At 37.5% G+C, this 23,641-nt stretch overlaps 3 protein-coding genes and 1 long non-coding RNA gene across 5 annotated transcripts in view; 2 read left to right on the forward strand and 2 right to left on the reverse strand.

Moving 5' to 3' along the window:
• The window catches only part of p115 (General vesicular transport factor p115), a 152,921-nt gene that overhangs the window by 66,804 nt on the left and 62,476 nt on the right, over nucleotides 1–23,641 (forward strand). The gene's annotated exons all lie outside the window — the stretch shown is intronic.
• LOC138403649 (uncharacterized) lies at nucleotides 213–3,721 on the reverse strand. The gene is made up of 2 exons (XR_011237866.1): nucleotides 3,296–3,721; nucleotides 213–2,527 (listed from the first exon to the last, which is right to left on the reverse strand). It is a non-coding gene; the product is annotated as an uncharacterized lncRNA (long non-coding RNA).
• jet (F-box and leucine rich repeat protein jetlag) lies at nucleotides 11,877–15,146 on the reverse strand. The gene is made up of 3 exons (XM_034979115.2): nucleotides 14,873–15,146; nucleotides 14,053–14,519; nucleotides 11,877–12,975 (listed from the first exon to the last, which is right to left on the reverse strand). The coding sequence occupies exons 1-3, from the start codon at nucleotides 15,074–15,076 to the stop codon at nucleotides 12,825–12,827; spliced, it is 822 nt and encodes a 273-aa protein (XP_034835006.1). The 5' UTR covers nucleotides 15,077–15,146; the 3' UTR covers nucleotides 11,877–12,824.
• On the forward strand, nucleotides 19,465–23,374 carry LOC117991436 (uncharacterized). Of its 2 annotated transcripts, XM_069504821.1 has the most exons (5): nucleotides 19,465–19,716; nucleotides 19,830–19,948; nucleotides 20,502–20,694; nucleotides 21,462–21,679; nucleotides 22,621–23,374. In XM_069504821.1, the coding sequence occupies exons 2-5, from the start codon at nucleotides 19,834–19,836 to the stop codon at nucleotides 23,325–23,327; spliced, it is 1,233 nt and encodes a 410-aa protein (XP_069360922.1). In that variant the 5' UTR covers nucleotides 19,465–19,716; nucleotides 19,830–19,833; the 3' UTR covers nucleotides 23,328–23,374. The 2 variants fall into 2 exon arrangements, with proteins under 2 accessions (XP_069360922.1, XP_034834926.1); XM_034979035.2 differs by having other exon boundaries at nucleotides 19,705–19,948.

Here is a 23,641-nt window from a genome sequence, read left to right on the forward strand (position 1 = left end):
AAGTTATCGGCGAAAGTAAATTCATTGTAGAGGAATTTGAAACTCACTCATAGTTATAGAGGCTTATGACATTTACAGATGACATTTAAGGGGGTTTTGCAAGGAACATTATTGAGAGCTACTATAACGTTTGGATAGTGTTATGCAATAAATTTTAGTATGAAAACTTGAAAATTATAATTAGCCAACAGGAAAATAATAAAACACATCAATATTATTGTTGAGGAGTTTATTACATAGAAAAAAAAAAACAAAAATTCTATAAATTCAAAACACGTGTTATAATGCATACATTTTCAAAATGTATGAAATTAAACAGAGTACACCGTTAAGCATATTATACAAACGAAAATTTATGTAAATCCTATTTTTATATTATAAATGTGAAAGTTTGTGAGGCTGTATGGATGGATGGATGTTTGTTACTCTTTAACGCAACAACGCATGAACCGTTTTGGCTGAAATTTGGCACAGAGATAGATTATAGTTTGGGAATACAGACAGGCTTTTTATCCTGAGAATTACAGAGTTCCCGCGGGAATTAAAAAACCTTAATCCATGCGTACGAAATCGCGGGCATCCTCTAGTGATAAATAAAAAAGCATGGATTTGACTCGCTCCAGCAATGCACGGGGCTGCAATTATTTAAACAGTATGGCATAATATTAGTGTAAACTAAACATTTGAAAAGAGCAACTGCCAAGTTTCTTGCTGGTTCTCCTCGGTAGAAACGGCATTTTGAACCAGTGGTAAATTATTATGACGATTCAAAAGCACTTGTAAAAGTTTCTACACATACGAACTTATCTCTTCAAATCCGCCCTCACACAAGTCACACGCGTCTACGGAATCATCATTGTCCTCGATCCGATTGTCTAGAAACAGCTGAGTCTGCGCTCTTTCTTGGATTTTTTTATAAAATTCTAAGCTTTCTACTTCTTGCCAGTTGTTGCCAAAGTGGGTCGACAAGAGTTTGACGACATCTTGTAGCTTCGATTGCTTGGGCACGATTTTGTGGGGTTGAATCAGTACAGGTTGTATATTTATAATTTTTTTATTTTTCTTTGTAATTATTTTTTTTTCGTTTAGTTCACTGTTATAATTTACTTCTCCCTGTACTAAAATATTGTTTGTTTTTGTCCGGGTCAAAAAAAAGCGCTTGCTTTTCATGAAAGGAAAATGCCAGCTGCTTGTGGGTTTTATAACTGACTCATATCCCTTTTTCCAGTCGTACACTGCAATATCTGCAAGACCTGTGCATGTTGCGTTTTCCTCCAATACTGAAACGTATTCTAAAGGCGAAACTATCACCTCCTTACCCTTAAGGGTTTTTTCTATTTTTGCAAATACCCGGTCAGGAGGAATAAACGAGTGGCCAACGACAGGGAATACTAATTCCACTTTTTTAACATGTCTTGGAGCCTCCGTGTAAAGCCACTTTCCGAGCATAGCAACCATACCTGTGTTTTTATTCTGACCAGAACACCCATCAGATATAATTCTCAAAATTGTTATTCGTTCATCAAAACTCAGTTTCTGTAAGAAATGGTAGACTGCGCTTATAATTTCGTTACTTCCCTTGGCATGCGTTGTTTCATCCCAATAGTACGAGTGTACATTTTGTTTAGTTAGTTTTGCTTTCGAATTCCCCAAAACTATGGCAAAATGATAAAAGCTGAATTGCCGGCTATAATATGCTGACTGGTCAGGTAATTTCGGCAAGGCCTGATTTTTTTGACAGTCGAATGTAATAGTTTGAATGTGCTCACTGTCATTTTGGAGAATTTTGTAAAATGCTTTAAATTTTAGACGGTGAATCCTTTTCTCAATCATTAACTCGTTTCTTTTAGATGTTTCGGGTTCCGATTTTAAACGTTCATCTATTGCGATACAAGTCGAGCACACATCTGTTCTAGGGGACCCAAAACCAATATTGTACTGCGTGTTAAATATCTTTCTGAAAAAACTTTGCTTAACATGGAGCGCTGGTTCACGAGCCTGGTTGTAAAGGCGCCACATTTTTCGAATGTTTAACTCCGGAGAAAGATACAGTCTGTGAATATTTTTCGATCGGCAATAGTGGCTTTCCTGTCCTTTAAATGATTCTATAAACCACTGTACCGAATATTTTTTTGCTTCAAACTTTACACTATTTCGGTCACCACCTCTATTTTCTGTTGGCATCGAACCACCACTCTCATAGAATCGATTCAGGACACCTTGAATACGGTCTTTTTTAATTAAAAGTGCTGCTGTAAATGTTTTTTGACACACAGGAATATTTTTTCCATCCTTTCCGAGAATAGTGTATTTTATTGCTTTTTTCCTTTTACTGTTAGCTTTGCCAGCTTTAGCTTTAGTTACAGAGCAATATTTTAACAAAAAGTTATCTTGCGATAATTTGTTTGAGCATCGATAAAAATTTTTGTGAAACTTTCGGATATCTTGACAAGTTAGTTGACTGCAACGAAATGCCTTTTGATCATGATTGCACTTTGGAAATTGAGGTAATCCAGTGGGCTTGTACCTAGAAAAAACATATAATCTCTAATTAATTCTCAAAACAAAAGAGTTGGACTCAAACACGAAGGGTTCCGTACTATCGTACAAGAAATATCACTTTTTAATTTTTTTTATTTTCATGGCGGCCATTTTTAAACTTTTATTATTTGTTATTATAGAGGCAATAGAAATATACACTCTGTAAAATTTTAAACTCTCTACCTATGATGGTTCACGAGATACAGCCCGCTGACAGACAGACAGACAGACGGACGGACGGACGATTTAGATTTTATAAGTAGGTACACATTATAGGTAGGTAACTAGGTACATAAGCAAAACGATTAACAAGCTCATTATTCATTCAGAAAAATATAGAAACAACTAGCTTCTGCTCGCGGCTTCACCCGCGTGAATTTTGGTTTTGTAAAAATCCCGCAGGGACCTTGGATTTTTATGGGATAAAAGATAACCTGTGTGTTAATCTAGTTTATAGCCTATCTTCATTCCAAATTTCAGCTAAATGAGTTCAGAGTTGTGAAGAAGTAACAATCATACACACACATACATACAAGCTTTCACCTTCATATTAATTAGGTACCTATTGAAGGCGAAAGTTTAGTGATTATGATTAAATAAGCTGTTATTCAAAAATCGAGCTATCTATAATATACAGCAAATATCAAATCTGTTCAGCGTGTAACTCCCGGCCACTTTATTGTTTCTTGCAGCGCTTTGCATAACACCATTTTTTGAACAAAATAATATAGAATCAGGTCAACTTTTTACTCACCGTTTATCACGAGCCACTTCACGTTTCCACAAAGCTTTATTGATAGGACGTTTCCGTGAGTGTTTAGGGTCACATTTTGTCACTAACTGCATCATTTCATCCATTTTATGTTTTTAAATTCAATAAAACTCGATTACACTTTTTCACTACTCAACACAAATCGCCATACTGTTTGTCAGGTCACGTGGTGCGTACCAAGCTCTGTGATTGGTCGATTCTGTTTTAGAGGAGTTTGAAATTCACCCATGTCATTATAGCGGATTTTGTTACCAAGCATGAAGTTAAAGTTATAATTTAGTGCTGTTATAGTGGGATTTGCTCGGAAATGAGTTATTCACCTAATAGAGATTTGAGAAACCTATCAGGAGAAATCAAAAAGTCGATTTCTATATAAAATCGTTTTAGCGGGTTTTGCAATTACACTTCTCATATCACAAATTTCGTCAATGGCAGTAAGCGAAACGGTCAAGGCCTCGGGCGCAAACCCAAAAGACGCAGGTTCGAATCCTGCCGGTTACGTAATTTTTGATATGTATTTAAAATTATTATTTATTCAAAAAAGTTGATGGTTTAAAAGTATTGAAAAACCCTGACCAAAAAGGATTGTACAGTAAAAATAAATGAATAATACTTCTAAGGCATAGTACAAATAAATAAAAATTTAAAATAATAATTAATGATATGGCTTAATTTGGTTCTGTATATAGTTGATGTAATTTGACGATTAACACCACTTCAGTTGCCTTACCCTCAGCACTAGTGGATGAAACCTCACTTTCTGATCATTTTTTTTAACTCTTAGCTCTTTTGAGCATATATCTTGTAGGCCCCGATTACACCTGTAAGTTTTACTTACGTACACTGCAAAAAGTAATGTACATCAGTCTTTAGAATGACATTTTGGCTATGTAGAGCTTTGTCTCTGTCACTCATACCTACATTTTGTTGGTTTCAACAACAGAGAATGCTCTATATATCTGCTATCTCCTTCTAAAGGTAGATGTACATTACGTTCTGCCGCGTACTGTAAGTAGTTTGTATAATTAATTGACAACATTATTTACTAGTGTATTATGCATACAAAATAACTTATCACGTGTCTTTTCAACTTTATGGGTCAACTGTCAATTGTCATGTCAAAAATACAATCCTTTTAAAGGTGCTGATAAACTTGAGCATTTACTTGTAACAGAACATCGAGCATTCGCCGTTTTTATTTTTGTCGAACTGAACGAGCCGAGCCAAGCATAAAAAAATGACAGCTACAATGTCACGATCGCGATCAGCTCTGATTGGTTGACGCTCGCTCACTATTGGCTACAATGCAGTGTTGTAACAAGAATCGCACAAATTCAGCCAATCACAACAATTGAGATTGTAATAATGATTGATGCAGGTTTTACGGAATCGCCCTACTGTACTTTTGTGACATGACAATTGTTAATTGACCCATAAACTGTGCCCAGTTGGCACCACTAAAAGCTAATAATTGGGAATTGAATTGAAAATAATATAATATAATATTTATTTATTTCAAATCCTAAATTTTAACAACGTTACATAGTCATTAGTTACTAAGGATGTATGAATGGGCCGCGTGACAACCCCTGTACTAGTGAATACTGTATTACAGTGGGTTGCCTTCTCCATTCCTAAAAACTTAAATAAAATGCCGCGTGAGAAGTCATTTTGTAAGGACTGTAAATGTACTTAGTGTTTATTAGTAAAGTCGTAAGTTAATCACGTAAGCTACTTACGAGAGTAAAACTTACAGGTGTATCTGCGGCCACAATAATTGTACCTGTCATGTTCTGGCAGCTTTATTTTGTATATTATAGACACAGACTTGAGGAAACAGATGGAGCATATTAGTGCAAACACATTTTTTTTAAAAAGAATATTAGCCATGTTAAACGACTAATATTCCTCTTTCCTCTCCAACTAAGCGTCAAGCTTGTGCCAGGAGTAAGTACGACAATAGTGCAACGGGCGGGGTTTGAACCGCCGACCTTTTTCGGTTTTCAGTCCACTCCTTTACCTGTTGAGCTATTGAGGCTCTTAAACATTACTTTGTTGTGGTATGTTGTGATGTGTGATGGGAAAAGACAGTTATAACAGAGATTACACAAGGTGTGCAGCATTTAGGTCCAGAAGCATTTGTGCTGCGCAACGCGTCGCGTCCAAGTACGCCTTGCTCCATACAAACTCGTGTAAATAATACTTGCCGTGCTGCGTTGCGCAGCGCAACGCAATGCGTTTGGGCCTTTCATCTACTTTGACACCCAGCCACCCGATTGTGTAAGAAAAATCTGTAGCAAATTCTGTGGTCTTATTAGTGGGAGGTCCCGGGTTCTATACCTGGCAGGGATTTGGAATTTTATAATTTCTGGTCTGGTCTGTTGAGGCTTCGGCTGTGGCTAGTTACCACCCTACCGGCAAAGCCGCCAAGCGATTTAGCGTTCCGGTACGATGCCGTGAAAGAACCAAAGGGACATGGGTTTAATAAAAACTGCCATACCCCTTCCAGGTTAGCCCGCTCCATCTTAGACTGCATCATCACTTTCCACCAGGTAAGGTTACTTCCTGTTGACCTAGAATCATGAAATTTGGTAGGTAGGCTAGGTCTTATAGCACAAGTAATGAAAAAAATTCCGAAAACCGTGAAATTGTGGTTACATCACAAAAAAATTAAAACATGTTCACGAAAAAATTAATTTATTAAAACTCCGACTCGCACTTAACCGGTTTTTTTGCTGTATTTTTTTAAAAAGAATATTAGCCATGTTAGTCATGAAAAATTAAAACATGTTCACGAAAAAATTAATTTATTAAAACTCCGACTCGCACTTAACCGGTTTTTTTGCTGTATTTTTTTAAAAAGAATATTAGCCATGTTAGTCATGACTAATATTTCCCCTCCAACTAAGCGTATAGCTTGTGCTAGGAGTGGGTACGACAATAGTGCAACGGGTGGGATGTGAACTGCCGACCTTGCGGAATTCGGTTCACTTTTAAACCGTTGAGCTATTGAGGCTCAAACCTATTATAAGTCCCTCAAATTGCTAATGCGCGTGGCCGCCATTTTAGTGACGTCAGCACTAGACTGAAGTTTCGAGCTGTGACATGGTTCCAGCGCAATAGCAATTTGAGGGACTTATATTATCTAATATTCTATCACATATGTGGCACTGCACTTGTCTTTTACCCCATGTCTGTGATGTAAATATTCCTTGGGAGAATACACAGTATCCGGTATTTTGAAGCTGGAAGCTGAATAAAGTACAAAATTGCTGATAAAAATGTATTTAGAGGAACTGTTTGTGTATGGTAGTGGCCGCTGTGTCCGGGAAAACGTAGCATAATAGTGAATAGTGCAATAAGCGTACAGTGTTTTGTTGGAGTGCTGCACATTTTTTTTTAATAATTCGACATTTCTACCGAGCAGTCGTGGTGAAGAACTATGAGTGGCAATCCCACTTCTGATGTGTAATATTTTGCATTATTATAGGGATGGTAACAACTAGTCAAATCAGCAACTTTTTTCAAACGTCAAAACGCGCTTGGTATGGGAGTTTGTATGAAATACATTGATGTGACATCAGAAACATTTGACATGCTTTTTTTAGTTTAATCCATACTAATACTAAAAATGTGTGTCTGTCTGTCTTTCTGTCAGCTAGCTTTTCACGCCCCAACAGCTTAACCGATTTTAATAGAATTTGGTACAGAGTTTGCCTACATCCTGTGGAAGGTTTACTTTTTATCCCGGAAAATCATACAGTTCCCACAGGATTTTCAAAAAACCTAAATCCACGCAAACGAAGTCGCGGGCATCATCTAGTTGATAATAATTTAAAATTGTTATAAAACTAAAAGAGGACATATTATATTTAACGTATTTTTGAAGACCCTATTTTAGTAATAACAAAAAAAAATATATTTTTGACATAGTTAAATACCGTATCCTCCACCACGCCTGCTTGGTTGAATTTGAGAGTTATTTCTTTTACACTGTCCAGCAGATTTTTTTGTAATTGGGAGTTAATTGCGCAATGCATTGTCATTGCATCACAATAAACTGTTTTCTTGCAAGTGGTCTTCAATGTGACATTAAAATATTCACACTAATATTATAAACTAGCTCATGTCCGCGACTTCGTCCGTGTGGACTACTCAAATTTCGAACCCTTATTTTACCCCCTTAGGGGTTAAATTTTCAAGAATCCTTTCTTAGCGGATGTCTACGTCATAATAGCTATCTGCATGCCAAATTTCAGCCCGATCCGTTCAGTAGTTTTGCTGTGCGTTGATAGATCAGTAGGGCGATTGTCTAAAACCTGCATCAATCATTATTACAATCTCAATTGTTCTGATTGGCTGAATTTGTGCGATTCTTGTTGCAACAATGCATTGTGGCCAATAGTGAGCGAGCATTAACCAATCAGAGATGATTGCGATCGTGACATTGTAGCTGTCAAACAACCGCGGTAGGGCCACAGAAAGTCAGTCAGTCAGTCACCTTTCGTTTGAGATATTTATATCCTAGATTTTCAATATTTTCTAAATATTTTCAAAATTTACAATGAACTTGCTATAATCCGCTGAAACAGGTCTAAAATGTATGGTGCATCATGCAGCAGGCAAAATGCAGGCATGCACCATACAGATTCGACCTGTTTCAGCGGATTATAGCACATTAAGCTTTTGGTTCATTGTATTGGACTTCCGCAAAGTAACGCCTGCTTCTATACAACATTTTCAAAATTACTTTCGTGACGTTACTGATCATGAGTCATCAATCAATCTGCCCTTTCCTACCTAGAGGAGCCTAAAACTTGCTGTTTTGAAGTAAATTATTAGAAAAAGCGGATCAAAATTGCCTTTGCCTTATTTTGGAAGTCGGTTAAAAACGAGACAGACATTAATTCCAAGCAATTGTCAATTAAATTATGAATGTCAGGACCACATGAAGCAATTTATTGCAATACCTGACAATTTCAGTAATGTTACGCGAAATAATTGCTCCAGTTTGATACATTTGTATTGCCGAGCGACAATTGCTTAAAAAATTGCCCACGTAAGTGCACCATTAGGTATCTGCAGGGGGATGATAGCACAGTACGCGGCAGAAAAAATTGCACATCTACCAAGAGATAGCGGTTTCGTAGAGCGTTGTCTCTGTCGTTGAAACCGGCAAAACGTCACAAAGGTATGAGTGACAGAGACAACAGAGTACAGTGCATTGCGCAATCAACTCTCAGGGTCACTCGGCGCAAGAACTGTGATAAATTTTTTCGACAGTGAAGTGGAAGGCGCGTGCTTAATAAATCATAAACAGCCGTACTCAGAGTCGCTTAATCGTTACTTAAGATTGAGTTAAACGAGACAGTGCGGCGGTATAAATTATATTAATTAATTTATTTTCCCAAAGAAGCAACCTATTTAAGTTTTTGTGCGTATCAGAATTAGAGTGCAATTTATTTACAACACAAAAATTCGTTGTAAAATTTTTTTTTTTTCGGAAAGCTCGTATATGTATATCGCGTAATTTGTTTTGTAATTTTACTTAGTCTGTACAGTCGGTGTGTAATTATAATTTTGGATAAGTTTTGTATTTAATCTGTTCTCGAAAGTGCCTCTTTCTCGTCCCGTTGTATGCTTAATTTCTGTGTAAGATATTGTAATTACTAATTAATGTACTGCTTTTACTTAACTGAAGGCTGTATACATAGAATTCGTACTTTTAGTATATTTGTATTATAAAAGTAAAATAATATTTTTATTTTTTCGATGTGATAGTATTAGAGGCGTAAGAGTGGTCTGTTGGATAGAAAAAGAGGGTCCTTTAATACACAGTATGAAAACAGGTGCACTTATACATACATACACAGGTCAACCTAACCCAGCCTACATTTGGCCAGACTACCTGGCTCACTAGGTCACGTGATCGGAGTAATTTGCCTATGGTGGACTCATCTCTTAAGAGAGAGAGAGAAAGACAAAAAGATAACAGTTTACATAATAGAGAAAGAGGTGTTCAAAATTTAGCCCGTTGAACTGTGCAAATCAAATTCCCCCTTATATTCCCCTTTCCTCTCCAACTAAGCGTCAGGCTTGTACTAGGAGTAGGTACGACAATAGTGCAACTGGCGGGGTTAGAACCGGCGACCTTTCGGTTTTCAGTCCACTCCTTTACCGGTTGAGATATTGAGGCTTTGAGGAAATTGAAACTATTTATTCAAAATCACGTAGTACACTTAATCAAAAAGTTAATAGTTTAAAATGTAAGATAATTTAGGCAATGGTGATAAATTACGTAAGCTACGAGGGTTCCAAACGCGCCCTGGTCTGAGAAGAGCGCACAACAAACTCAGTTATTTTCGTTTATTGCGAGTTGAATTGCATTTTGCGTCGTAACAAGATCAGGTATTTATTTAAACGTTTTGCGGAGTGGTGCCTTGTACCTGGAAGGTATCTAAAGTAATTCTTTGACCTAGCTGAAGTCTGGCTAACTTCGGCAAGATCAGCCGAAGTCAGCCAGTCTTCGGCTGACTTTGCCAAGTATGTGAGTGCGTCTGTTACTACATGTTGTATTCAACAGATCTTCTGTTACTTCCCTATTTTGTGGCTGGACTCTCAATTACTGGCCTAAAGGACGGTTGACTTTTTTTTGTATTTTTTTTTGTAGTAACATGTAGTATAAATTTTGATGATAGTTTCTTTTCTATGCGCTTTGACTTTAAGGTTTATTTTCGTGTTATCCTCGTTAATTTATTGCCAAATGTTATTAACACTTAGTTGCAGGATAGTTAGTTATAATGCGTAAAAAATGACTTTTCACGCGCCATTTTAACTTTATATTCACTTTTTAAAATTTTAACTTTTAACAAATTCCTAAAAGGCCGGCAACGCATCACCGGTTCTGTCTCTCTGGTGCTGCAAATGTTCATGGGCGGCGGTAATCACTTATCATCAGGTGACCCGCCTGCTCGTTTGCTCACTATCTCTATTTAAAAAAAAATATATCATGTCAAAAGTACGATTTTAGTCCTTATTTTAAAGGTGAGCCGTACTTTTGATTATAACAGCTGACCCGTAGAGTTAAAATGGCGCGTGAAAAGTAATTTAGTACGGACTATATTGTTTAGTTGGTCCCGCTCGTGGTTATGTTGCGCGTTGTTAGGCCGTGGGGGCGCCACTGGATCAGTAAATTATTTGTAAGATCTGCTCCTGTAAGGTTATGAATGTTATTTGTTACTAATGTGTAGAATATAAAATATTGTAAATATTAATATACTTTAAGACTTGTAGCAGGTGTTATCACACAAAATATAATTTTGTGAAAAAATTTGTAATGTCTTTGATTTATTTATTTATTTACACCCCCTTAATTAAAGGCATAGAAACGTAGAACGATCATAGTATGTACAGTACGCGGCAGAAAGTTATGTACATCGGCCTTTAGAATGACGTTTCGGTTTTGTAGAGCGTTGTCTCTGTCATTCATACCTATATGACGTTTTGTCGGTCTCAATGACCAAGACAATGCTCTACAAATCCGCTATCTCCTAAAAATCGATGTACATTATCTTCTGTGGTGTTGACTGGGTTCTCTATAAGAGTTGTTATAGTTTTCTACTGAAAGCCACAAAGCAAAATAAGTTATAGTTTCGACAGATTTTCGTGCAGCCCATAGAGTCATAAAGGCACTGCTTACCCTAGTTGTAATAGCTCAATGCTGATTTTCAATGAGTTGCCAGTTGCCACCTCCTACCTATTGAATGGCTATCCTGACTCAAAATCCCGTGCACGCAATTGCTATGGCCTATACCCTCTTCATTTTGAGACTAGTAGTAGTGGGGCGGGGCGATGGGTTAAGGTAAAACTAAAAACATATATAAGCTTCATAGGTAACACTTTATTTTTGACAAACAATTTTTTTTAAATCACTGCTATAATATTTACATTTATGGTACAACTATGAATATAATAAAATAGATTATGAGACTAGAGAAACAGGCGAAAATACTTACACTCAATTTTAATGTTATTGTTTGACCTTTTTGCTTTTTGAAAAAAGATAGCTTTTTCAAATCGCATCGCTCGTCACTCACCTCACCTTAGCCTAACGTGAGTGAGGAGGCAAAATGAAAATTCGGAAAGAGCATGTCGAAATCAGCTATAACATGAGTAATGTGGGATAGGGGCAAAGTTTCGGCTTTGGGCTAACGAATGGACTGGAATAAGCGCTCTGGGCATCCCTGAGGATTGCCTAGGCCAATAGGGTATTTAACCCTTTTTAAAAAGTGTCTTAATTTGATCCTAGAGTGATAATAAACTACCAAGAAATTTACAAAAAAATTATTGGATTTAAATTTTGCATTTCAAATTTCACCGCGAAAACGCTACCCGCCATCTTTTTAGGTTCTGAGCTGTTATGACGTCACACGGATTTGTAAGCAAAAGTGTTTTCTTAGTGAAAATTGAAATACATTACAATTTCAATCCCTGTGACGTCACAGTCAGAGTTCATCATGGCGTTATCAGCTTCCTGCGTGCGTTATAAAAATAAAGAAAGAAGAAAGAAAGAAACTAGTTTATTCGTCTTATGCCTAAGGTACAAACAAACTTAAAATTAAATATCTTATAATATGGCACAACCTCTTTTAACCTATGATCACGACAAACTGTAATCGCAGTCTCTTCTGATTGGCTGACACTCTTTCGTTATTGGCTAAAATGTTCTGTCGCAACTCGCAGAATCAATAACATTTAAAATTTGGCCAATCATAATTTCAGACTACAATTGTTCTGCACGTACTTGGCAGAAAATATTGCACATCAAACTAAAGAAAGAGATAATGGTTCCGTAGAGCGTTGTCTCTGACGTCGAGACCGACAGAACGTCACATTAGGTATGAGTGAAAGAGACGACGCTCTACGAAGCACAATTCTCTTTCTAAAGTTTGACTTTATAGATACTAAATTTAGAGTATCTGCATCCTTTTCTTTTTAACATTGCTAAAAAAGGAAGGAAGGAAGCCCAAAGCTCCTAAGAAAATGGGCAATCTCCTTAAAACAATAGGCTCGCAACTGGCAACTGGCAGTAAATGACCGCTCCAAATTAAATTTAAAATTGTCAAACTGTGTCTGTCTTTTTCATACTACATTAGTAAGAAGAGGATGCAAATACTCTAAAATATAGGTGCACTCAGAATCAGTACCATTATGTTTAAGTCCCGCCAGTTGCTAATACGCGTGGCCGCCATTTTAGTGACGTCAGCACTGGACTGAAGTTTCGCGCTGATGGTATATTTTTATTTCGGCTGACGTCAAAATGACGTCATTTCGATGTTAATGAGACATGGTTCCAGCGCAATAGCAATTTGCGGGACTTATACCTAAATGCACGGACGTTAGAATGTACTAAATGGTATTCAAATTAGAAATCAACGTTGGAATGATATCATGAATGCAATAATGCATCATAGAAATGAGCAAAATACAACCAAAGCAAACCAAATGTTTCTTATATTTGATAAATAGGTAAAGGAACTTCAACCGGCCTTCTGTCCAGATGCACCCGGTTCTTCCTCAAGAGGCGCAAGCTTGTCTCCGTAACTTTGAGGCATCCTCTGACCAGGAGACCTTCTAGGTTATTGCAATGTAGGGCCAAAGCCCTGAAAAATAAAACCCAAAAAAATAAGCATCAATGTGAATTTTTATTTTTTAAAGTACTGTGATAGGCTAGTCGTCAAAGTCAAATAATTTATTTAAAATCCGTACTAATATTATAAATGTGAAAGTTCCCAAAGATTTGTGAAGCCTGCAAATCCATACTTGCCCAGCGTGGCGCACTATGGCCTAAATCCTCTCATTCTGAGATGAGTTGCTCAATAGCTTGTGATAGTCCTAAGTTTCAATAATTTTGTAAAGTGGTGATAATAAAAAGAATACCCGGCTGAGTTTGTTGTAGGCTCTTCTCAGACCTGGGCGCGTTTGGAACCCTCGTAGCTTTAGTTTTAAGTTTGCGTAATAATTATCACCACTATATCTTAGAAATCCAACATCTGACCATCAAAAAGAGTAATTTATTACCTATTTTGAATAAATCATTTGACTTTTTGACTTTTGACTTTTGAGATTTGTGGGCTGGAGAAGGATTGATGAATATTAGTAGGTAATGTAAGAAGTAAGGGAGAATGTAATGTAATTTTGACGACCTCCCAGTGGTAAGGTAAGCACTGTGGTCTTATTAGTGGGAGGTCCCGGGTTCGATTCCTGGCAGGGGTTTGGAATTTTGCAATTTCTAAATTTCTGGTCTGGTCTGGTGGGAACCTTCGGCCGTGGCTAGTTACCACCCTACCGGCAAAGTTGTGCCGCCAAGCGATTTAGCGTACCGGTACAATGCCGTGTAGTGCCGTGCAGTGAAACCAAAGGGGCATGGGTTTAATTAAAACTGCCATACTACTTCCAGGTAAGCCCACTTTCATCGACTGCATCAGCACTTAACACCAGGTGAGATTGCAGTCAAGGGCTAATATGTATCTGAATTTAAAAAAAATATGTATGGTTAAGCATGGGGTTATTCAAGGGGCGGACCAACAAATTCCTAAAAGGCCTGCAACGCATCGGCAGTTCCTCTGGTGCTGCAAATGTTCATGGGCGGCGATAATCACTTAACATCAGGTGATCATCAGGAGGCTATCTCTATAAAAGAAAAACTAAAAATGCAATGTTTGTAAAAATGTACGTACAGGACTCCTTTATCAGTAATTTCACTGCATCCACCCAAATTAAGTAACTTCAATTGACTGCTGTACTTGGACATAGTGTAGAGACACTTATCAGTGATCTGCTTATTGCCTTCTAAGTTCAAAGTTTTTATTTGTCTAAATTTCTTAATAAAGATCAGTATGCATCCCTCCGTGATGTTGCCGCAGTATCCCAAATCTACATCTTCAAGCTTGCTCTGATGTAACGCCAGCGCCTCCATAGCACCTGTGGTTAGCCATGCACACTTTCCCAACTTCAATATTTTTAATTGGTTACAGAATAGTATGACCGGTTGCAAACATTTAGCACTCAAGTTATAGCAGAAGCTCAAATTCAAGCTGGTTAGTTCACGGTTGTGCCGCAGAATGGGTATTATGTCTGCGTCGGTGAGGTTTTTGCATCGGCTTAAGTTAAGGACTCTTAGCTTTGTACATGTTGCTGCAAAGACCTAAGGAAAAAAACCGGCCAAGTGTGAGTCAGGCTCGCGCACCGAGGGTTCCATACTACAGTCGTATTTTTTCGACATTTTGCACGATAATTCAAAAACTATGATGCATGAAAATAAATAAAAATCTGTTACAGAATGCACAGGTAAAGTCCTTTCATATGATACTCCACTTGATATAGTTATTGTTACTTCGAAAATTGAAATTCACGGTTTTTAGATTTTCTCCCCTTGTGTCTGTTATAAGACCTACCTACCCTTCAAACTGTAAAAGTGTTGTCCATTGGTGTACTCGTGAATCACGCAAAAACAATTCAAGCAATCATAATTTTACAATTGTAGAGAGGTTGTCTTACTTGAAAAGCGTGTGGCGAAAACCCCTTGTTCATCAGTTTTAATGATTTCAGCTTCGCAAAATACATATTTACAATTTGTAGACATGTTTTCGAAACACAACGAAAGTGGAAGCATTCTCTTATAGTGAGATACGGCAAGATTTTCGACACTAAAATATCTTCCCAGAACAAGTCAAAGATGTGCGTCTTTCTTTTGCTATTCATGATTTTTATACAATTTAAACAAATCTTTGAATCAATTGTTTATTTATTTTTCCAGCGCAACGTCTTTGACATTTTTATTTGAAGTTTTTGTTTTGACATTCACTTTCGTTGCGTTCACGTTCGATTCATTACATTATCGATTTTAATCGATTCAAAACGAATACTGTGGGTAACTTTAGAAATGTGTCAAGCTTTGTGGGCTTTGCAAAAATTGATTTTACGTTGATTTTACAACATAAAAGCGCTCTTCAATATAACAAATAAAGCATTAAGTCGTAGATAGAGTAATAAAGGTAGATACAGGAACGTGTGCTTTCTCATTCACACTAAAAAAAGAGCACAGATAAAGTTAGTAATGTGATAAACAGAGATGCAGCTAACCTATTTTTTGTCCCTTACCGTGTAACTGGTTTTTTTCAAAAATACATACAAAAAATGCAACTATAGTTGCAAAACAAACTTTGAGAATTCGTGGCGTAATTGTATTTCTCATTAGTTATTTACTTGTTTTCACATAAAAAACGTTTAATACAAATATTGTTGATCGGTTAATACAAATATTGACTACTAAACAATGGCAATAAAATGTCGTGTTATTCATCGTTACGTCGTGCTATCGCTATCTCATACGCGGTTACACAGTACTTCAATCTACCTTTATTACTCTTTCTACGCATTAAGTAGATGTTTTATGTCAAATTGCGATTTCACTGGCGTGAGGATTCGATGGTTTTTTTTGTTTAAAATTAGGTAGATGTAGTTATAAACATTAATTTAAAATTACGTTTTCCTCATTCAATTTTTAAAAAACATTTTGATATTTATCATTTCGTGGGCTTTTTAGGCAATTTTTTTTATTTAAATGAGATACTTTTTTCCTATCTTTTTGGTTTGTTTATTCCAAAGAAACACATAACCAATTTTGTAATAGTCATAAAAACACTCTTTTAGGTTTTTTAAATACAGTTCATCATCATCATCATCATGATCAAAGGGTAAAAACGGAGCCCCATTAATATCACTCTGCTGTCTGTCTGTCCGTTTATCTGACTGTCTGCGTGTTACAGGTAAGACAACTATATCAAAATGGGGTATCATGTGAAAAGAATTCACTTGTTCATTCTAAAACAGATTTTTATGCATTACCTATAGTTTTTGATTTATCGTGCAAAATGTCGAAAAAATATTACTGTAGTACGGACACGGTGCGCGATCCTGACTACTACTTACTACTTGGCCGGCTTTTTCTTAAAAAATAAAGAAATGGACAGCTGACGAAGTAGTAGCGGTGCAGGTTGCGGCCCTTGCGGCCTGTATCAGCACGCCTCATTGATCGATTGTTCGCGATACATCGGCAATCTGTTATTTCTGAGTGGTAACTATGTACCTACATGTAACCTCTTCACAAAGTTTTCGTTCGGGCGTCCGGCAACCCCTGTTACTATCTACCTACTACCTATAGACAGAGAGCTAGATCTATACTAATATCTATATATATAAAAGGAAAAGGTGACTGACTGACTGACTGACTGACTGACTGACTGACTGACTGATCTATCAACGCACAGCTCAAACTACTGGACGGATCGGGCTGAAATTTGGCATGCAGATAGCTATTATGACGTAGGCATCCGCTAAGAAAGGATTTTTGATAATTCAACTCCTAAGGGGGTGAAATAGGGTTTTGAAATTTTGTAGTCCACGCGGACGAAGTCACGAGCATAAGCTAGTCTAAATATATAAAAGGAAAAGGTGACTGACTGACTGATCTATCAACGCACAGCTCAAACTACTGGACGGATCGGATCGGGCCGAAATTTGGTATGCAGACAGCTATTATGACATAGGCACCCGCTAAGGAAGGATTTTTTAAATTTCAACCCCTAAGGGGGTGAAATAGGGGTTTGAAATTTGTGTAGTCCACGCGGACGAAGTCGCGAGCATAAGATAGTTATAAATACGATTCAAATGTATCTACCTATCTGTGATGTCTGTCTGTCTGCTAGCTTTTCACGTCACATCCGTTCAACCGATTTTGACGAAATTTCGTACAAATATAGCTAGCATCCCGGGGACGGACATAAGCTTATTTTTTATCCCGGAAAATTAATAAGTACCCACAGGATGTTAAAAAACCTAAATCTACGCGGGTGAAGCCGCGGATATCACCTAGTGGAAACTAATTGCTTGAACAACTTCGCACTTCATAAACACTGAACTCGTATAATTATGGCGCTAGATACCTGTAATCACAGCCTGTAAACAATTTTCTTATCAATCGTGACCAGGGCCGTCTTTAACCTATTGGAGGCCCTGGGCACATTAGAATAACGGAGCCCCTATGATCTTGACAGAGTAGGTACTATTTTCTTGGAATATATAATATAATAGATTTATATTAAACGTAAAGGCCCAATCCGACCAATACATTATAGGTATATATGCCAATACATATTATTTTTAACTTTTTAGAGGTTTTTATTGTCAGCATTTTTAAAAAAGTGTGAAAGAGAATGAAATATTCTATCATTTGCGTTATCAGTAAAAACAATAAAGATCGAATATAAGATCGGACTATATTTTAACTCTCTACGGTCCTTTGCTTGAGATGGCTTTTTGACCGTTGATTATATGAAATAAATATGTTTTTTGGGTATTAAAATATCGGTCGGTCTGTTATAGTTTGGTGATCTGGCAGGGACTAGTGGGCCCCAATCGATCGTGGGCACGTGCCCATAGTGCCCAGTGGGAAAGAGGGCCCTGATTCGTGACATATTCATAATTATTCATGTAAAATGCTGTTAGAAATTAGAACAAAAGTTAGTTCTTTTATGTATTCAAGCTTCAAGTCACAATTTGTAAGGTACAGTGTCTATAGACGTGTAAATAGTCATACTATATTACACGTGGCGTTTTATTAAGGTGTTTTATACACATTAAAATCTTTTAGGGTTCCGTACCCAAAGGGTGCCAACGCGACCCTATTACTAAGACTCCGCTGTCCGTCCGTCCGCCCGTCCATCCGTCCGTCCGTCTGTCAGTGGGATGTATCTTGTAACCTAAAGACTTAAAATTTTCACAGAATGTGTATTTCCATTGCCGCTTTAACAACAAGTACGAGGCGACAAGACTCTTTTGGCGCGTGGCGAAAATCGGAACTAAAGTTGCCGTTAAGTGTCCCCTTTGTTCTCGTTTGAATAGTCTAAGCCTTTGTTCTCCAACAGCGCCCCCCTGTCAATGTCATTCAAGTGCCAAAAGAGCCTTGTCGTATTGTAGTTACCTACTAAAAATTTCAAAAGGGCCGCTATGAAAATAAGTTTTTTTTAAAATAATAAAGTCTTGTTTCTTGTACAATGGTACGGATGTCTTCGTGTGCGAGTTTTACTCGTACTTGATGGGTTATTAAGGTTCTGTACCTCAAAGGAAAAAAATGAACCCTTAGAGGTTCACTTTGTTGTCTGTCTGTCTGTCCGTCTGTCCGTCCGTCCGGCGTCCGTCCGTCCATCCGTTTGTTTTAGAATGTACAGGTAAAGCCCTTTCATAATGATACCCCACTTGGTATAGTTATCTTACTTTGAACGTTGAAAATACCTACTAATAATTATTTGTTCATGAACACATTTTAGTTTTTTTTTGTGATGTAACCACAAATCACAGTTTTCGTTTTTCCCACAGGTGTAGGTCTAATAGCACACGTAGTGCTATTAGACCTACATCTACCTAACTTTCATGATTCTAGGTCAACGGGAAGTACCATATAGGTATCTTGACATACAGACATGCAGACAGACAGACAACAAAGTGGCCCTATAAGGGTTCCGTTTTCCTTTTGAGGTACGGTACCCCTAAAAATAACAACGTCGTGAACAATTCACGCTAACGTTAATTATATTTATCTTGAGTAAGTATAGAGCATAGGTATAAATAAGTATTCACTGTTTTATTTGTTTGTTTAGTGATGTTTGAAAAGCACCTAACGTCCTGCTGATGGACGGCATACTAGATCCTTAGATTAGATAGTTGATATTATGGCTGGCATTTCAATTCAGTTGCAATAAAAGTAGAAAAGTGCACACTTTAAAATAAAAGAAAAATCATTCCGCAAGTAGTTAACCGTAGTCTTTAATTGCATTAACAGAATGCGACATATTATTTCTCTATTTGTTAAAAGATGCGCAAACAATGTCGCGTGATAAAAAAATGTGGGTAGGCCGAGAGAAAATATATTCCAATCTTAATACAGGGTGTAACCGAAAAGCTAGCAAAAAATTAGTGAAATTATTATTACACCTAAATAAAATCCAATGCCAATAACTATTTAAGCCTTGTCTAGTAGTTTAAGTGATTTAGTATTTTTCAAACCCGCAGTGCAATAGCGTTCAAAACTCGGGGTCAATGCCCCACCTATGACGTGGCATTGACCCCAAGTAGACTATCTACGCAACGTTCGTTGACCTCGAGCACATGAGTAGATATTATCCTCTAGCGTCAGTCAGATGTTTTATTTGCAATATTATATTGTGAACTTTTAAAATACAGGATTTTTTCATATTTTTTTCCGCGTTTTTTTGTGGTATCTCTCAGAATTCAGGACTATCACTACCTTCGTTTTTCTTTCAGTTACACACTGTATAACTACGGTATGTTGGAAGGTTTCTGACTATTTTCTACAACTCGTATTTTTAAAAAAAAGCGCTGTTAAACTTCGACACAATGCCCTGATTTAAATTCGCTTTAATATCCTCTGTTCAAGCAATATGGCAAAATATCTCCGCAAATTTGGTCTGAGCCACTGCGACCTGCCCACTATGCTGTGGAACGTAGCTGTCCTGTTGCGAGTTAATTGTATTAACATTGATAGGAATTATAAGCGTAAGTATATTAATTCTAATGCTTATGAACATCATGTCAAATCTTATGTCCTGCCCCACCCAGTAATCGTTGGGAGCTCTGCACTCGAAATTGTAGACGAGTAAATTGTACACCTAGGACACACAATCCAGTTAGGTAGGTCCAATTTTGAGAAAGAGGTCTGCCGCCGAATCCAACTCGAATGGGCAGCGTTCAGGAAGCTTCGCGATGTCTTACAAAATTGCTCAGTGCTTGAAGACTAAAGTCTTCGAACAGTGCGTGTTGCCACTTGCCAGTGATGACATATGGATCCGAGACATGGTCGCTAATTACGGGCCTCATAAGAAAGCTCAGAGTCACTCAGCGGGCGATGGAGAGAGAGAAACTCCAAACATAGCTCTCTCCATCGCCCGCTGAGTGACATTAAATATAGAACCAGGCAGATAAATCTGTATGACGCAACATGCATTATGGGTATGGGTAGCGATACGCACCGCACACCTCTTACAAAGTTGAATCAAGCTTTACTTATAGTAAAAAGTAGAAATAGGTACATAATAGAATTCCATTTCAGGGATCCCATGGATCTTCTATCTACTGAACGTTATATGCTGCGGATGCCACATCTACGCGTACATCTTCTCCGCGATCTGGTTCACGTTCGTGCGGTGCCGCGAGACTGGCGACTACGCAGCCGCTGCCGTGGAGTTCTCTATCGGTGCATGTAGCGGCTGCGCCTCTAAGTTCATTTATATGCACCTCTACTCGTAAGTGTATAGGTACCACGTTACACTGATATGCTTAGCTCTCGTTCGTGCTATCACAGAGACCGACAGAGAAGAAGGAGCATCACCATTAAATTTATTATTTAACATTAGAGTCCGGAAATAACTTCTGAGATTTAAACAGTGGCTGCTTATTATTTATTTATTATTTATTGTTAAAAAACAAATTTTTATGCCTCCTCAACCGATTTTATAAGATTACTAGCTTATGCTCGCGATTTCGTCCGCGTGGACTACACAAATTTGGAACCCCTATTTCACCCCCTTAGGTGTTGAATTTTCAAAAACCCTTTCTTAGCGGATGCCTACGTCAAAATAGCTACCTGCATGCCAAATTTTAGCCCGATCCGTCCAGGAGTTTGGGCTGTGCGTTGATAGATCAGTCAGTCAGTCGGTCAGTCAGTCACCTTTTCCTTTTATATATTTAAAAAAAGAAGTAAATATGTGTAATGACAAAGAATAAATTACTTTCATCGTTCGCTTACTGCTTTTTAATCAGATATAGATGTATGATAACAACATGGACCAACGCTTTAACGTAGGTACTCTCCAAGGTTCAGAGGATGTGTAAAGGCCAAATTCGAATCACCAAAATCAGTAATCAGTCTAGCATATTTGATGTAGGTACTTTAAAACCATCCTATCTCTAAAGCCACACCAGCCTCGCTTAATTTCCCCCTAAATTCAAATCCAGTAATTTGTGCAGTAACAAAAAACTCTAAGTATATTATTAATTGTCATTATTACAGAGATACAGTAATAAATCTGGTAGAAGACTATTTGAGATGTGACTCCCTGATCGTACCGCGCACGAGATACGCCTCGAATGTTCTTAAGTACTCGAGGGTTGTGAAGAAGAGAGCAACCATCATCTGGACGGCACTCGTCATGAATGGGATCATATACATTTTATTGCCCTTTGTAACGCCTGGTCGACATCTGACTGAGGATCTGTTCGTTGTTTACGGTTAGATACTCGTAACTCCAGTATGCAAATGACACAACTTAGAAATTGCATCAGAAAAATTTGGTAAAACGATAACTTTATAGCCTCAATAGCTCAACCGGTAAAGGAGTGGGCTGAAAACCGAAAGGTCGACGGTTCAAACCCCGCCCGTTGCACTATTGTCGTACCTACTCCTAGCACAAGCCTGACGCTTAAGTTGGAGAGGAAAGGGGAACATTAGTCATTTAACATGGCTAATATTCTTTTTTTTTTTAAAAACTTCCACTCTTTGTAAAATTATCTATAGTCTTTGATATTATGCAAAACTCCTCCGATGGCAGAGATGGCACTAGAAGAAGAGAAATGGTGCTAGCAACTTCATCAATAATTTTCTCAAAGGTGTGTGAAGTCTACCAATCCGCACTAGACTAGCGTGGTAGACTATGGCCAAAACCCTTCTCGCTCTGAGAGGAGACCGGGATTACGTATCTCGCGACAGGCTTGCGATAGGCGTAAATCTCGCGATCATTGCTGTCAAACGTCCGGCTAGAGAGAGACAGCAATAGCCACAAAGCAAAATAAGAAGAAGAAGAAAGAAGAAGAGAGACAGCAAATGAACTGTCGCAATTGCTACTGCTGTCGCTACTGCAACGTTTTACGTTATCACCCCGCCGTGCTCTGTAGAGAGCCGGCGATGGGTTGATCATGATGATGATGGTGGTGGATCTCTGAACGAATAACGTCACCAACTCGAGTCGGGCTCGCAAAATAGCTATTATAATTGGTAGCTCGATCAGTTTTATTGATGTTACTAATTCTCAAGACGTGTAGAATAATATGATGAAGATGAAATAAAGATAAAAATGAAGCTAGAAAGATGTAGGATCGAGAATTGTAAACTAAAGCATTCCAATTTGTAGATGTTTCTATTTTCTACCTAATACTTAACTATAATTTTCTAGGTCTGGAGCCAATGTTTGAATCTCCTAACTACGAAATAGCGATGGTGTTTTTGATATTGGGTGTCTGTTTTGCTGTCTGTACTCTATCAAACACAACGATGTTTATCTTGACGGTGGTTGGCTATTTAGAAGCTCAGATGCAGGCTCTAAGCGAAGAGTTATTGAATGTTTGGGATGACAGTAAAAGGTTCTATGACAAATACAGAACGGAGATTGAAGTTGTAAATGAAAATCATTTGGAGAATATAATAAGGAATTTATTTATTAAATACCGTTTGGAAGAAGTAATTCAATTTCACGTATTAATCATAAGTCTTAGAAATAAGGTAGAGAAGGAACTGCGATATATTTTTATAGTAGAATTCATTTTAAGATTTCTCGGTACGGTTGCAGAACTTTTCGGTGGATTAGAAAACACTTATCTAGAACTGCCGTACACTTTTGTTCAGCTTTATATGGAATGTCTTATCGGCCAGAGGTTGATCGATGCCAGTAATGTTTTCGAGAACTCATTGTACGAATGCAAATGGGAGAATTTCAATATTGACAATAGGAAAACGGTGCTTTTTATGCTGCAGTGTTCTCAAAAGACTCTAACGTTATCAGCTGGTGGAATGGCGGTTCTGAGTTACTCTTGCCTTATGGAGGTTATGAAGACGACGTATTCGGCGTATACAACAATGCAGTCGACGGTGGATAAAAAATGATGGAGCAAGATTCACAACAGATTTATTGGGAAACTTAATTCATATATATTGAAAATAACAAAAAATGTTTTTTTCTTTAATTTTACTGTTAAATTCTTTACAATGCACCATATTATTATTACCTAGCTGTAGTATCAATAAAATTGAAACAATCTTCAAAAGTAATTTACTTAGTAAAACTTATTTCGACGTTATAGTGTTCATGTTTCCTGGGTATAAATAAAACTTATTATGCTTTTGTTAATTTAACACCAACCATCAATGTACACCAAATTTTACTACCACTTAAAATAGACGTTCTAACTGATACTTTA

The sequence above is a fragment of the Maniola hyperantus genome, chromosome 19, assembly GCF_902806685.2.
Source record: "Maniola hyperantus chromosome 19, iAphHyp1.2, whole genome shotgun sequence".
Classification (NCBI taxonomy): domain Eukaryota; kingdom Metazoa; phylum Arthropoda; class Insecta; order Lepidoptera; family Nymphalidae; genus Maniola; species Maniola hyperantus.

Excerpts from the sequence above, each read along its gene's own strand:
- jet (XM_034979115.2), bottom strand. The coding sequence starts at position 15,076 with ATGAATAGCAAAAGAAAGACGCACATCTTTGACTTGTTCTGGGAAGAT. Across the intron at positions 14,520-14,872 it reads TTTCGCCACACGCTTTTCAA|GTCTTTGCAGCAACATGTAC; the intron begins GTAAGACAACCT and ends TTTTTTCCTTAG. Across the intron at positions 12,976-14,052 it reads ATTACTGATAAAGGAGTCCT|GGCTTTGGCCCTACATTGCA; the intron begins GTACGTACATTT and ends TTTATTTTTCAG.
- LOC117991436 (XM_069504821.1), top strand. The coding sequence starts at position 19,834 with ATGGCAAAATATCTCCGCAAATTTGGTCTGAGCCACTGCGACCTGCCC. Across the intron at positions 20,695-21,461 it reads ATTTATATGCACCTCTACTC|AGATACAGTAATAAATCTGG; the intron begins GTAAGTGTATAG and ends TCATTATTACAG. Across the intron at positions 21,680-22,620 it reads GGATCTGTTCGTTGTTTACG|GTCTGGAGCCAATGTTTGAA; the intron begins GTTAGATACTCG and ends ATAATTTTCTAG.